Source organism: Ammodytes marinus (assembly GCF_949987685.1).
Source record: "Ammodytes marinus genome assembly, chromosome: 23".
In the NCBI taxonomy this organism is placed as follows: domain Eukaryota; kingdom Metazoa; phylum Chordata; class Actinopteri; order Uranoscopiformes; family Ammodytidae; genus Ammodytes; species Ammodytes marinus.
Window position 1 is genome coordinate 10,197,160 of NC_137227.1, and position 15,649 is coordinate 10,212,808.

Sequence of the window (15,649 nt, forward strand, 5' to 3'; positions counted from 1 at the left end):
TCCAGCACGGAACACCCCCTTGGCCACGGCACACTTGGGAGAGGTGTGCCAGAGAGAACGGCACAGATGCTAATGAGATGACACGCGCACACGCACGGATACGCAACCTGAGCTCGATGACGTAGTCCATGCGCAACCCTTCTTCCCCACAATAATAGTAAACAATGGCGGCAAGAGTTTCACGAGTGGGTTCCGGTGTAGTCACAGCCATGGTCGCAGCTGGATAAGACCCACAAAAATTCGGAGGTGTTTGGGGCAATCCGTGACTACTGTTGTTCTCCATTGTTGTTCTACTAATTCCGGCAGCGAGTACGCTTGATGATGACGTATGTATCATATTACGACGTGATAACGTATGTATGATGGAGCCTAGGCCGCGGCCTTTGGGACCAGTGTGACCACGGGGGAGTGGGGAGGGGGGGCAATTGTACTGGAGCACGGAACAGGCAAACTTGCCTAGTGTGAGTGCGCCCTGAACTGTTGGAATCGTACTCATACAAGCAAACTAGCTTGTTAAGACTGGTGAAAGAGACTGGGACTTGAGTTCAACTTGGATCTTGTGTTGGAGTTGGCGGCAGATGTTCGGGGGATGCACTCGGTAGGTGAACCCCACCACCTCCTGTTCACCCCTTGCATACATAGAGTTTATAGGATTCATAAGACTAAGGGTTTATACACACCTGTTGGTGGGACTCAAGTGGTGAAATCGAATTCCAGAGACTGACAGTAAGTCATGCAGCAAATTAAAGCTCTCTGTGTTCCGGTTAATATTTTTCTGGTGTCACCTAGAGCTATCATTGGGATTACATAGATCATAAATGGGGACGAGGAAGCAACAACCTGACAGAGAAGGAGATTTTATAGTAAGAGTGGAGTAACTGTGTTGTTAGGTTTTATTATTTTTATTTTCTATTTGTTTAACTCGCTTTTTTACTGAGGGGACCGCTAAAATAAAGAGTAGGACACCAGCTCAACAATCAATTTAAGCAATTTATGAGCAGTTATGAAATCTCAGCATTTACGTTCTCTCATGTCAAACTTAACATACTGTAACACAACAGAGGTATATCTTAACCTCAATCAGCTCATTTCGCACCATCAAAAATATCTTAATCTTCTCAATGAGTGCAAACAGACAATTTCAATGTAAGCATTTGTTACGAGGAAATTCATGATTTGTTCATGCGTATGTCGATACAGTTACTATTCAGGCTAGGACTAGTTCTTGTTGGTTGAGCTCAGGCTAACTGGTTTAATATCCCCGGGCAGATGTAGTGAATGCTGTTGGGGCCCGACCTCTACCTCCTCCTCCTCCTCCAGTCTTAGATCTGCACCTCTGCCAGGATCCCAGGGCCTCCTTAATCAGTTACAGCGGGTGATAAAAAAAAAGACTGTGCTGCTTTGTCTTTTTTTCTCTTTTCTTCTCTCTTTCATGTTTCCCTCCTGCTCTCCATGTTCCTCTTCCCACCTCTTGACACCCTCTCCTCCTTTTTTGTTCTCTTTTTGATCCATCTTAACTTCTGCTTCTTCACATCTCTATCAGTTCTGTGTTTGCTGTATAAAAAAAATCCAGTGTTAATGCACAGCCCAGGCTGTGTAAACTGGCATGTTGTTAGCTACATTGGGCCCCCCCCCCCCCCTTTGTTAACGTAACCTTTGTTTGACATACCAGTTTACAGAGCCTAGGCTGTGTATTTACACAAGATTATTTTTTCAGCAAACCCACAGCACAGATAGCGGACCGTGCGGAGATATTCACTTATTTTGACAACAAGCAAGATTCTCCAGAATCGCCTACTCCGCCTTTGATCTAAAGAAAAACTGCAGTACATATTATATGAAAATTTATAATCATGAAAATAAAACTGTGAGGCCTGATTATTTCTCTCTCTCTTTCTCTCTCTTCTTCATCCTCTCTTCCCGTTGTCTCTTTTTTCCATCTCTCCTTCCGTTCTTCATGGCTGTCTGTACTGTCTGTGCTCTTGTCTGCGTGCTGTCTGGCGGGCCTGAACCTCCCCTGTTGGGAAGATGAATGTGCTTGGAGGCAGCAGGGCGGCGCCGTTTTGGAACCTGGCCCCGTCTGGCCCTGCCATTGGTCGGCCGGGGTTTTCTCCTGGCACTGCTGGATAACTGTAAATGCTGTGGGGATTAATGGAGGATGCACACACTGGTTTGCCCATTGTTGTGACCGTCTGCTGGCCGCTGCCCCCTCCACGCAATCTGCTGCAGAGTCTCTGAGCCAGCAGGTTCAGGGCTCCGTCCGCCCACACCAACCCTCATTTCTCATGTGGTAGTTGAGTCTAGTCTGGCTGTTCTGTAGTGGTGGCAGCACAGTCTGGCCTCTCTGTCCCCCTGCAGGCTTTCCCACATGGTCTATGTGGGAATGGTCTTGCATGCTCATTTATTTAAATTTTTTTAAGGTGCAGTTTGTAGAATTTTCTGGCATTTTTCAGAACAGACTTGATAAAAATGGAATATAATAATCCTAAACAGGGTTTTTCCTGGCTCAGAATGGGCCTTTGGGGGTGAGAACACGGAACAACTTTTTTGGGGTCGCGACTGCAACAGTAAAGACGAAAAGTTTGTGAAGGTGTGGGGTTGAGAAAGGGGAGTTTCAATTATCGTTTTATTACGATTATTTTGTTTTCATGATCAAGGGAACCAGTAATATAAATTGAAATGCAATTAATTGCCCAGCCCTACAGGAAGGATGACTTGTATTTGGCTGAACTAGAAAGACATTTGGTGAGGTTTTAGATTAAGTATAGTCTCAATTTTTATCATTTTGGCGCTGGTGATTTTCCTTTCGGGGAGGCATAACACTACTTTGGGGGCCGCCAAAAGTTTCTCTACCCAGGAAAACCCCTGCTAAGTATGTTTAAATGAGTGTATAATCGCTTCAAAATAAAGTTGTTGTTTCTTTTGTTTCCTTAGAAAAAAACTTTTATATCTGCATAGCGGGGTACCCTCCATGGAGGCCGACATGTTGCACCACCATGTGTCTACAGTAGCACAGAATGGACAAACTTAATGGCCATATGCCTTTTTATATTGGGTGTCCTGGGGAAATGCACCTGTTGGGAGACGAAGAAAAAGTACTAAAGAATAAATAACTAAATACATCTTCACCTCATCACTTGATATTGTGGAAAGACTTGAGGCAGTGGTGGATGATACCATCTTTGTGTTTTTTTGGGGGCATTTTTGCCTTTTTTATTAAAGCCAGATAGAAAACATGGGGGAAGAGGGTGATGCAACATGCAACAAGGGTGGCATGTGCTGTAACTGCCCTGAATAATTTGTGTGTAACCCCACCAACATCTTTCTGATTTGGTTTTGTTTACAATTCATCTGGGTTGCACTAGCAAGCTTATCTGAGTAGATTAGAACATTTCACAAACAAGGGAGATCTAGATACAGGTATACCACTGCAGCCTAGTGCCTGTGCTTGTTTGTGGCACATTAAGTTTTCAATTCAATTATCTTTTAGCAGGAGAAAAGACATGTGTTGCCAAAGGGTAATGGAATTAACTTTGTGCTAGCACACGGAGGAGTCCATTGTTTCACCTTTTCACTTTTGAACCATTCTCATATTGTCACATTTTGTCTGATAAATATTGCTTAAAAACCAGTTAAAGTCCGCTGTTGGAGATGTGTGACAATGGGTAGTGCTTCAGTGACATTTGCCTGCTGTGGAGCTATCGGATGTCCCCTCCCCCCCCCCCCCATCTCAGAGGTTGTGCTAGCCTGCAGACAGCTCCAGGAAGCCGGGTGTCACAGCAGACAGATCTTACCTGGCTGGAACCCATTTGTCTGGCCGGTGAACTTGGAGTTGAACTAAAAAGGAGGAAGAAGGTATCCTGCCTTGACTTCCTGCCAGTGCCTTTGTGTGGCGATAGAATGGACAGGGAACGGCGTGAGAGAGGCTGATGGATGGGGGGGGGGACGACTGTGTTGAAGCGGAGGGGGTTTGGGGGAACCTGAGTAGGGGGGAGACAGAGATGGTCAGACTGATTAGAGTGTGTGTGTGTGTGTAGTCTGGGTCACGCTGAAGGCTGTCACACACACACACTCACACACACAGACACACACACACACACACACACACACACACACACACACACACACAGACACACATGCTCAGTCACTGAACTTCCTTCCTACACTTAGATAGGTGGTGATGGATGGGACACGTTGGTTAAGTGGACTTGATGGTGGTGTTCATCCTCCCCCCCAAACTCACTGTTGTGTTAACCTCTGTCCTGTCTGTGGGCCGGATCCTCAACAATACACAGAGACTTCACCTTGGATTTGACCTCAGTGTTTTGTCTGGACTTAATTGGTTTGCAAATTGAGGAGTTAATCTATTAAGGAGGCTGTCTATCGTTTTATGCTCAAAGTACGGGACATATAGAGGACAGGGACACGTGGCATTGAGATATCCTCGGTTTTATATTTCTATTTTGTGGCAAAATAATAAGCTATTATACAAATAATGAATAAGAGGTTTCCCATCCATATTTGGATAGATCAGTTAAAGGTGCAGTGTGTTGAAGGTATTGGCGTTTTTCAGAACATACTTGTTAGAAATTGAATACAACATTTATTAGTATGTTTAAATTAGTATATAATCGAAGGCCACCATTGCTTCTCTAAATTCTCCCACCGAGAGGGGTTAGCAAGGGAGCGTTGCAATCTAGAACCTTCACCACTTGATGATGCCAAAATACTCCTATATTACACACTGTACCGAATGGAATATTTATATTGGATTAAAAATACATCACATTTTCTTTTGGTGAAAAAAATATATTTGGTAAATTTTTGTAAAATAATAAATAACTCAATTGATCAAGTCGAGCCTTCAGCTATGGTAGACAGGTTTAGGATTAATAAATGACTGGAAAGATGCAGTGCCCCCAATTCATAATACATAAGAAAATCAATACAGGACTCTTACGTTACCAACATACACAGCTTTTTGAAGTCACTCGTGCAAATTTGAGTGATTATCCCGATAATTGAAATTATAGTTATTTCATTCACAAAACAAGAGTGGTAAAAGTAGGCGATTCCCTAACTCTTTTAAACAAATTTAGTCTCATCTGTATCACATCATGCGTACAATTCTCCAATCTAAAAATGGCGAGACTGGATCTGTTTATGTGAACGCTGTGTGCCGTTTGCTTTGCAGGAGCAGCCCTCACCCGTACATCACCTCCCTGGAGAACCGTGTGGACTGCTGGCCCGCTCTGCTGCTGGAGATTGATGACTTCCTTGGGCAGGCTGCTGACAGGTTAGCATAGCCGCTGTGGAGGCCTTGAACCCTCCATCCAAGCCCTCCCTCGCTCTCTGCATGAATTTCAAAGCCATCTGTGAGGAGAAAGCACCCCATGCCAAATAACTGTGTGCGGCTGCTGCTACTACGATGCAGCACTGACAAATACACACAGACACCATGTCACATACAGTATGGATCACTTTCTCTATAGTAGGCTTAGGCCTTCAAAAGTGTCACTTTCACACGTTTTTAATGTGGGTTGACCTTTGAAGGCGAGTGATATGTTGTGGTGCCTGTGGGTTGTATTTTTGCAAAGTGTGAGCTGCTCATTAAAGGTGGAGTCATCTATTTGGGAGAATGCTTTTTTTTTGTCAAAATCAGTTAATATCCCCTCCTCACGATCTGCAACCTGTCCATACTGTGTGTGACCTGAAAAACAATCCAGTGTTGTTACACAGACTAGGCTCTGTAAATGGGTATGGGAACAAAGGGTATGTAAACAAAGGGGGCCATCGTAGCTAGCAACATGCCCGTTCACAGACCCTTAACTGTTAATCAACACTGGATTATTTTTTATATATATTCATTTCATAGTACGGACAGGTAGCCGATCCTGTCACTGTTTTTGACTAAATAGATTTTGACAACAAGCGTTCTCCAGAATTGCTGAGTCCTTCTTTAACTCAATGTGTGTGTTTATGTGCAACAGAAATGAACCCGCGTACATCACCATGCTGGCTCCGTTCCTGCGCTACCTGTACTGTGAACCCCAGAGGCAAGCCCAGCACGCCCTGCTGCGACACAGTCTCCTCAGGGTGCTGCTGCCCGTACATCCAGGATCTGGACCAGGCCTACAAGACAAGGACCAGGGACAGACCTCCACAGTGTCAGACGGCCTTCTGCACTGCCTCTGTCAGCTGCTGCCACACATGCAGGTAACACACTGATGTTAAAGTCCATTTAGGCTATAATCCATGAGAACCATTGACTTATTGTTATGTTCAATGTGTCTGTACATCATGACTTGCGATTGGATGTCGCTGCCGACAGCGAGTCATGCATTTAGATTTAAAGCGTGACGTGACATGACACGTGTCATTAAAAAAAAAAATGGGGCAGAGAGGGGAGTGACATGCAGAGATCGACCGCGGGCTGGAATCGAACCTGGGTCCGCTGCTGGCCGTGGCCATGGGGGGGACGCCCTACCAACTGAGCTAAGAGCGCTCCCGACACGTCTCATTTTTGAAAGAAGAAAAAACACATTCTTCCTCTTACAATGAGATGTTGAATGCATTGGCAATCAAACGCACATTTGCTAATTACAGTGCACTCAGGAGTTTTGTTTGTTACAGCCATGCAACCATTATCAAAATAACTTGAAAGATGCTACAAATCAAAGAATAAAAAAATTATTATTCCCCAAAAACTGAGTGTCAAATGAACTTTTCAAAGTGTCTGCGTCCTGCCGGTAGTCAAAAGACCTTTTTGTTCTTTTGTTGTATATAAGTTTCTTCCATTTGTTGCGAAGCACTTTGTGACATCTTATTTAGAAAGGTGCTATATTAATAAACATATTATTATTACTAAAAATGGGACAACGGCATCTTTTTTTATTCACTAAAATAAGATACATTGGAATGATATTTTACCAGTATGTCTAAAATGGGTTGTACTACATGATCAGATCAATGCATTCATAGGTGTTGGTTGTTGTGGACAGGTGGACAGTGTGGAGGCGGTGCTGGAGCTGTGTGGGTTTGCAGACGCTCTTCTTCATGGTCTGGTCCAGGCCTCCTCTGAACACTGGAGGACTGAGAGAGTAGAGCTGCTCCTACAGCTGCTGTGTGCCTGCCAACGCTGCCTCAAGCTAAACGCAGACTGCAGACCCCTCCTCGGCTTACTACAGAGGCTCCTGCCTGCATGCCAACAGGTGACACAGCAACTTTAAAGGGATAGTTCAGTACTTTTGAAGTGTGGCTGTATCAGGTACTTATGCATAGTTAAGTCTGTCACCTTATGGAGATGGTGATCAGCGCTGTCATTTTAAGGAGTTTGGGAGAGATGTCAAAGTCAGCCTTGTACTGCTGCAGAGGGGGCCAGAAGAAAAACGTTATTTCTCCATAAATGAAAATGCTAACTTTAAAATGCTAAATATCTGTTCAATTGTGCGCTGAATGTAGGATTATTTCACTGTTGATTTGCGGACTGCACTGCACAGGCGCGAGTTGGCATACTAATACATGGCCAAACTAGGCTAGAAAGAAGTGCAAAAATAAGCGGTTGCTGGCAGGTGCAGTGCAGTGCACCATATCTGTCCGCAAATCAGCAGTGAAAAAGTACAATGCTGACTTCTGCTACAGCGCCGTCTCCCTCAAACTCCTTACAATGACTGCGCTGATCGCCATCTTTACAAGATAACAGACATACTATATGATATAAGTACCTCTTACAACCCCACTTCCAAAAAAAACTGAACCGTCCCTTTAAGATTCTTATTTTTTAATAAACTGGATGGCTATGGACAAGTTCATCATTGTTGCCTTAATCAATTTCAGTATCTCACACACATCACTTGTGCTTAGTCTGGCCTTTTTTTGTTATTTTTCAGGAGCTACCATTGGATGAGCTGTTAATGGGGGTGGCCCTGCTCCTGCTAGAAGCCCCTCCAGCTCAGCAGACCGGCCTGCTCAATCTGGGTAAGAGTTATTTAAACAACCTAAACAAGGAACTTTTAAATGTCCATGAAACAGTCTAATTGTTTTCCTCTGAAGGACCTGTAACTGCAAACTATGACTCAAATGTAATAATGTTACTCTTTTTTTTTTGTCAGATTATCTGTCTTGTAACAGTGAATGGTAGTACACACAGTATACTAGGACAGAAAAAGAAGCAGACACTGTGACGTCAAGGTGTATTCGAAAACAATTTTACAAGTTTCCACCCAGTTCATCACCCGTTTCACTCTTCTCATTGCATTTATTTTCTCCATAAACCAACTAAATGAATTATTTCTTTACGTACATTTTGAATTTGTGATGGGAAGAGGCACATTGAAACGAGTCAACGACCCCTTTCTGTAACTATAACGCTCTGGAGCCAGTCCGAATTGTCCATCTTTTTTAACTAGAAAATTCCTGACTAGCAAATGAGACCATCCAAAGCAAAAAGACTTGGTGTCATCTTTAAAGAATCCACCCATTTCATTCCAATACCTGCAAACTGTCTGCACTGTTTCATTTTTAATTGGTTTGATATTAAACTTATCATAGGTCACTGTTGTTATGGCTGCACCGCATGCATGTGTTAATATGGCAAACATACAGGAAATATGTCATTTTCTAACAGAGCCAGGAGGGAAAAACTTTTTTTTTATTCCAAAAAAGTGAACAGACCTGAAAAGAATGAAGGATGAACACACATCAAGAGAATGATGAATGACCTCTTTACCCTCAGGTTTCCTGTCTAGCTTCAAATGGAAATGCTAGCTAACCCTTTTAGCCTCTTTTAGCTCATTGTTTAGATGTTCCAGTCCACACACACACACACACACACACACACACACACACACACACACACACACACACACACACACACACACACACACACACACACACACACACACAGATATTTTATGGATCGTAAATGCCATAGTTTTTCTAAAAGCTCGCTGGACAGGAACTGAACTGAAGGTGTATAATGTCTTAGCAAGGTTCCTGGAAACGACTATGCAGTTGGAGGGAAAATGGATGCTGTTCAGTGTTAGTCAGTGCAAAAAGTGTTGGCTATAATATGTGTCTACAGAAGAGCATGTAAGCCAACACAAGGAAAAAATGAAGTTTCCAATAGTAAATCAAATTTAAAGGTTAAGTGGCTCTCTAACTATGTGACTGTTATGTGAATCATTTTCCCATGACATCACATGTCATTTGGTAGACTTACAACTGGAGGTAGTGCAGTTAGCATAGCGGGTCTTGTCTAAGGACCCAAACTGGACTTAAATTCAAACTGGCAGTTTAATTCAGGGCCAATACGAGCAGACTGGGCTTTTTTGAAGGCGGGGCTTAAAGAGACAGGCTCTAAAACGGAGAATTTAAGACAGAGGCTGCAAAGAAGAGATTCAGCAATGGCACAGTGAGAAATATAAAGGATATTTTGGACACTGTGCCATTAAAACAGTTTTTAGTAGAAACCCTAATTAAAATTTTGCCCCTGAAAATTAGGAGAATATGCTACCTTTAATTACAGCCTATTTGTATTCCATGTTTTTGCATCAACTGCTTTGCAGCTGTAATGTGGTAAAGAAAGTGTGATTTATTTATTCACTGTAAATTATCATAAAAGCTTATCCCTCCTTGCTAGATCATTTTCCATGATGGTATGTTTAAAGGTGGAGTCGGCGATTCTGGAGAACGCTTGTTGTTACCTGTCTGTACTGTGTGTGCACTGAAAAATAATCTGGTGTTTATACACAGCCTAGGCTCTGTAAACTGGTATGTAAACAATGGGTTTGTATGGATTGTGTAACCTTGATGGGATTTGTCTTGTTCTCTCTCATTGCCACAGCACTGAGTTTGGTGTCGGAGCAGGCCGAGCTTTCTCATTGGTTGAGCCCGGTCCTGGTTCTCCCTGTACTACAGCTGCTGTCCTGCTCAGGCCTCACTGAACCTCTGGCTGACCGGAGGACTCACAGTCTCAACCAAGACTTAGCCCACAGCCTGCTAAGACGCGTCAGCAGAGACACTGATACTCCCAAACAGGTAACACAGAGGCTGGGGCTATGAACACAAAAAAACTGTGCCCCATATACATGTAATATCTTAATTTTTAATATTAAAAAAATTATTTATATGGCACTATTATCATTTATGATGGTTTAGAACCCCCAAAATTGTGCCCCAAATCTAATGTGTTTGTATAAATGTAATTTTGGTGTCTCCAAAATAATTCAGTTTTGATTTATGATGATTCTAAGAATAACATGTAGAGAAAATAGGTTTTGTAAACTATCTGCTCGCTCTGCAAATGTAAACAAATCCCCCTCCCTTGAAAATAGTGCATAGTGCACCTTTAAAAAATATATTTCAAAATGGAACATGCCACATGTTAACAAAGTAACATTTTCTGATTCAATTCCTTTATCCCTCTTCCACACAGTGCAGTCCACCGTTGGCATTGCCTCTCAGTCCCTGGTACAATGAGCTCAGCGTGTCTCTCTCCGTTCTGCGTAAACTGACCCAGGACCCAGCGGCTGCATCCGATTGGCTGATGACGGTTAGCTCCGCCCTGTCGTCGTGCCAACAACAGCAGCTGGGCTCCCTCACCCTCATGGTGACCCACCTCATCATCGCGGGCGGGGAAGACGTCTGCCGGCTGGCTCTCAAGGCGGGCCAGGCCATCGCTGCAGCGGACCCCTGCCAGGTAGTACAACCATAAGGCAAAGTTCAACACAGTGGCACTCACAGTTCAAGCACTGCCTCTTAAACTTTTAATACATGACTTTAATATCAAACTAAGGTGATTAAATGTGGAGTCAGCGATTCTGGAGAATGCTCGTTTACAAAAAAATGTTTGGTCAAAACTAGTGAATTATCTCCTCACGATTTGTTAACTGTCCGTGCTATATGTACGGGGGAAATAAATTGAGTGTAAATAAACAGCCTTGTCTCTGCAAACGGGTATTTTGCTAGCTAGGATGGGCCCCCTTTGTTTATGTACCCTTTGTGTACATTCCAGTTTAGAGAGCCTAGGCTGTGTATGAACACCAGCCTTTTTTCAGCACACACACAGTACGGACAGGTAGTAGATCGTGAGGAGATATTTACTGATTTTGATAAAAAGTTTTTTTAACAGACCTTCTCCGGAATCGCTGACACCACCTTTAAATCAAACTGCAAATAGTCACATTTCACCTCAAAGCAAAACAAGCCTGCACTGTATTAATTTTTCAACAAAAACTTACCTGCCAAACACTGGTTTTCTAATAAAAAGTGTGACAGTTATCCTTAAGTTTGTGTAGCCAGATTTCTCTAACAGTTATTTATGTATTTCATAAGGACTTTTCACATGTTAATCAACATAACAAGTTACTGCACTTGGATGGAAATCTACCCCAAAACATGATATATTGTTGAGTTTGTTAGCCTTTCCTTAGTATATTTTTTAAAGTTGCAAGTTTCCAACTTGATTTCAATCTGTTGTGAGAAATGGAAACCAATGGCGGCCTGAAAGGGTTGGAAAATGATCAGCAGTATGTTCTTGAAGTAGTGAAGTTAACATCACATTTGGTATTGGGGCTGAATCTGGCAAAGCCTCACGTAATCTTTATGGTTTTGATCCTTGAGTTAACTTTTTCATTAACAATATAGTCATACAGTATTTTTACATAGATTGGAAATAATGTGTCATTGAACTACACTAAAATATATTCTTAAAAATGCATTCCAATCCCTGTATGAGCGGTTGTGTATGGACTGAGGAGTGGAGGTGTATAGCGACAGACTCTCTCCCTGTGACCCTGTGGGACTGTCAATGGAGTCAGTTGCTCCAGTAGCCGATGTGAAATATCACACGCTGTTATAGGCCATGCTCATTACTCGAGCTCATTAGACGCCCCACACTATTCCCCCCTGCTGCTCTTAATTGCTCCCAGAGCGCCACTTTGCGCCGGTCGTTTGACGCGTCTCTAGAAGGTTATCGGCATATCTGAAACCATTGGATTGCCCCTCCCTCGCACAATGCTATCCCCTCACATCTGCCCCGCATACAGTAACAAACACTTAGAAAAAAACACTTTGCGGGTTTACGGCAGCTCTTTGTTACCAGAGATCGGGGTCATAACAAAACTAAAGCATTTGGTTGTAGTTCAAAACGGTGGCGCAGAGGAAAAATTATTCATCCATAATTTATTCATATTTATCAGAGTTTATTGTTTAATTGCTAGAAGTTTGTGGTTTAGCTTTACAGACATTTGGTGGATTTAAAGGTGGAGTCAGTGATTTTGAAAAATGTTTGTTGTCATAATCTGTGAATATCTCCTCATGATCCGCTACCTGTCCGAACTGTGTGCACACTAACTGTGTGCACACTGAAACAAATGCAGTGTTAATACATAGCCAAGGCTCTGCAAATGGGTATGTTGCTACCTAGAGTGGCCCTCCCCTGTTTACATACACCTTGTTTACATACCAGTTAACAAAGCCTAGGCTGTGTATTATCACTGCAGGTAGCGGATTGTGAGGAGATATTCAGTTATTTTGACAAAGTGATTTTGACAACAAGCGTTCTCCAGAATCCCTGACACCATCTTCAGCTTTAAGGAAAAACCCTCCATTTTTTTCTTCCTCTCCTCCCCTCCTCCTTCCTCTCATGCAGGTGAATTGGTTGCTATGCAACATTAAAGGTTCAGGGCAGCAGTAAGTGCTTTGTGCTAATTAAAGGCTGTTGCACACTGCAGGACGGTTGACTTCTCAGGTACAAGGACCCAGGCTAGTTCCCGGTTTTTGACCCGAGCACTAAATGGAATGATAGAGCGTTCACCCGTCATTGTCCTTCTGTCAGCTCTGTCACCTGTGTCCACTAGGCTTTAATTGACCATAAGGAGATGGATATGAGCTGGTTACTCATACATCCATGACCATGGCTCAGACTATGGGCAGAATGGGAGGTTGAACCTATGGTTCATCTGTATGTCTCCACAGCTCACCCTGCTGGGGTTTGTCTACATGTACAGGTGCATCTCAAAAAATTACAATACCATGGAAAACTTAATTCTACACAGTCTTTCTCAAATATAAAAATAAATAAAACGGGCCCATTGCTTCACTTGGGTGTTTCTTTCATCCTAAATCGTGTCTTTGTGTGTGTGTGCGTGTTCGTGTGCCTGCAGGTCCCCTCCCTCATCCCTGTTCTGTTGTTCAAACTGGGGAAGGAAAAGAACCCAGGCTTGGCCCACGCTGTGTTAAACTGCCTGCCAAACCTCGGCACTCATAAGGTACTCAGCCCTCTGGCCTCATGACTTAAAACACAAACCACTGCACGTCAAATAACCCCTGTGTACACATCTCTATTACTCCAAAGCAACACCATCTCATCGTGACACTCATTCTAGTCTATGGAAAAAGCTCCTTTATTAACCATTAACAACTGCCATGTATACTTCTAGCTCTGTGTCCCCATGGTGCTGAAGACTCTCCACATGTTGGCCAGCGCCCCCAAGCTGAGAGCGGTGGCAATGCGCCTCATGACTGCTCTATGGATGAAGCAGGTGTGTGCTATAAAAAATGCTCCTCATAGTCACCAACATGTTATATTTAGGCCTGATTTTAAATCACTTCTTAAAGACATTTTCATAGACTTGCTTTTATGTGATGTTGTCTTTTTATCGTCTTCCTCATTGTCTTTTTACCTTTTTAAAGGTGCTACGATGAACTTTTAAATATTTCTGAAACAGTGTCATTTTTCATCTGATGATCATACATGACAGTGAACCAAACCAACAGTGCAAATAATGCTATTTTTAAATAGTGTATCTTTATGGGTTTGTCATGGGTACGCTCACCCAGGAACTACAGCTGGCATAGTAAAAACACTACTGCTTTTGTCCAACGGGGGTGCAAGAATGAACAAAAGCTGAAAGTTCCTCGGAGTGCATTTAATCTCAGTTTGTCCATTGCATTCGTCCTTTATTGATTTATTTATTTATTTTTAGTTCACAAGCGCAATGATGTGTACATATGGATATGTGTATTGACTGGATGTATGTGTAATTGATTTGTATCTGCTTCTGTACCCTCTGTGAAAGCACTTTGTACACTATTGTTTTTAAAGGTGCTATACAAATAAAGTTATTGTCCCCATAAGGACCGAGTGTACCCGGAGCTGCAGCGTCTGTTAGGGCAGCAGGACAGCAGGGTGGTGGTAGGAAGGGACACACAGTGGGAACTGATCTTGGCCCGGGCCGCATGCATCAGGGACATCTGTAGAGAGAGGTAAGACCACCGCATACACACACACACACGCACACACACACACACACACACACACACAAACACACACACACACTTCACAACTGTTGAGAATTTGAAAAAGCTGTTAAGTTAATAACCTTGAATAGATATCAAAAGCAGTACTTTTTGTCCGGGAGCGTATCAATATTTAGGTACCGTCCAGTCAAGAACCGATACCGATTTAGTATCAGCTCTTCATATCTTACCTTTTTTTACCTTTGTTGCACAAATGTTGGGTTGAGATTTTGATTGCCATAGATCATAGATCATCATGTCTCATAGAATTACGTGTGTGTGTTAGGCCTTACCAGCATGGAGGTGACATGTTGGCTGCCATTACATTCACTCTGAACCAGTGCACCAAAACAGACACGGCAACCCCTGCTGCTCTTGCCCTGCAAGGACTACAGGACCTGTGCCGGACAGAGGTATAACGCACGCACGCACGCACACACACACACACACACACACACACACACACACACACGCACACACACACACACATTACACACACACACACACACACACACACACACACACACACACACACACACACACACACACACACACAGATTTTCATGAGTGTTTTTCTGTAGGTGGTGGATATCGTGTCAACATGGAGAAGTCTGGGGCCCGAGTTGAGCTGTGACTCCCGTCCTCTGATAGTCAAAGCCATAGCTGAGCTGCTGGCTCTGGTTCCTCAGCTCACAGTCAAGTCAGAGGAGTACGAGGTATCTGAAAGCTTCTGTTAAATCTTTGTTTTACGTGTTTATGTGTATGTGTTATGTTTGATTGATTACAACAGGTGTATGGTTATCTTCTACAATAACCCAAACCTGTACTCTCTGACTGGGTATCTTATCTCATATATCAGACATGACACTAATATTGATATTTTCAGAAAAATCATTATATTCCGAAAATGTGGAACTGTTTCTATAAGGCTAGGATCTGGAATAACATGTTTCTAAATGGGATAACTGCTTATCTTTGAGCTTTGAATCTCTCTCTCCTTCTTCTGGTGGATCAGCAGGATCTGTGTATATTTGAAGTTACTGTCTTATCTAAACATTTTTCTTATCTCTGTTTTCCAGAAACTGAAAGAGGAGGTGGTCAGCTTCCTCTGGAACTATGCCTTGAGCAAGGTCTTTATTGAAGATGTGTGAATGTGTGTGCATTGATGGCATTGATTGCCTTGACTGATTTTTGCCATCATTTACAGAATTTTCAAATCTTTGAAAAGTCAATGTACAATAAAGCAAGTAAAACGTGTGTGTGTGTGTGTGTGTGTGTGTGTGTGTGTGTGTGTGTGTGTGTGTGTGTGTGTGTGTGTGTGTGTGTGTGTGTGTGTGTGTGTGTGTGT

At 42.9% G+C, this 15,649-nt stretch overlaps 1 protein-coding gene across 1 annotated transcript in view; it reads left to right on the forward strand.

Moving 5' to 3' along the window:
* The window catches only part of focad (focadhesin), a 36,906-nt gene that overhangs the window by 7,560 nt on the left and 13,697 nt on the right, over positions 1-15,649 (forward strand). Inside the window, exons 6-17 of the mRNA XM_080052268.1 lie at positions 5,195-5,296; positions 5,991-6,216; positions 7,002-7,211; positions 7,890-7,977; positions 9,845-10,038; positions 10,436-10,699; positions 13,167-13,271; positions 13,443-13,544; positions 14,141-14,268; positions 14,588-14,714; positions 14,883-15,017; positions 15,381-15,431. Coding sequence (XP_079908394.1) covers positions 5,195-5,296; positions 5,991-6,216; positions 7,002-7,211; positions 7,890-7,977; positions 9,845-10,038; positions 10,436-10,699; positions 13,167-13,271; positions 13,443-13,544; positions 14,141-14,268; positions 14,588-14,714; positions 14,883-15,017; positions 15,381-15,431 — 1,732 coding nt within the window. The remainder of the gene's footprint in view (positions 1-5,194; positions 5,297-5,990; positions 6,217-7,001; positions 7,212-7,889; positions 7,978-9,844; positions 10,039-10,435; positions 10,700-13,166; positions 13,272-13,442; positions 13,545-14,140; positions 14,269-14,587; positions 14,715-14,882; positions 15,018-15,380; positions 15,432-15,649) is intronic.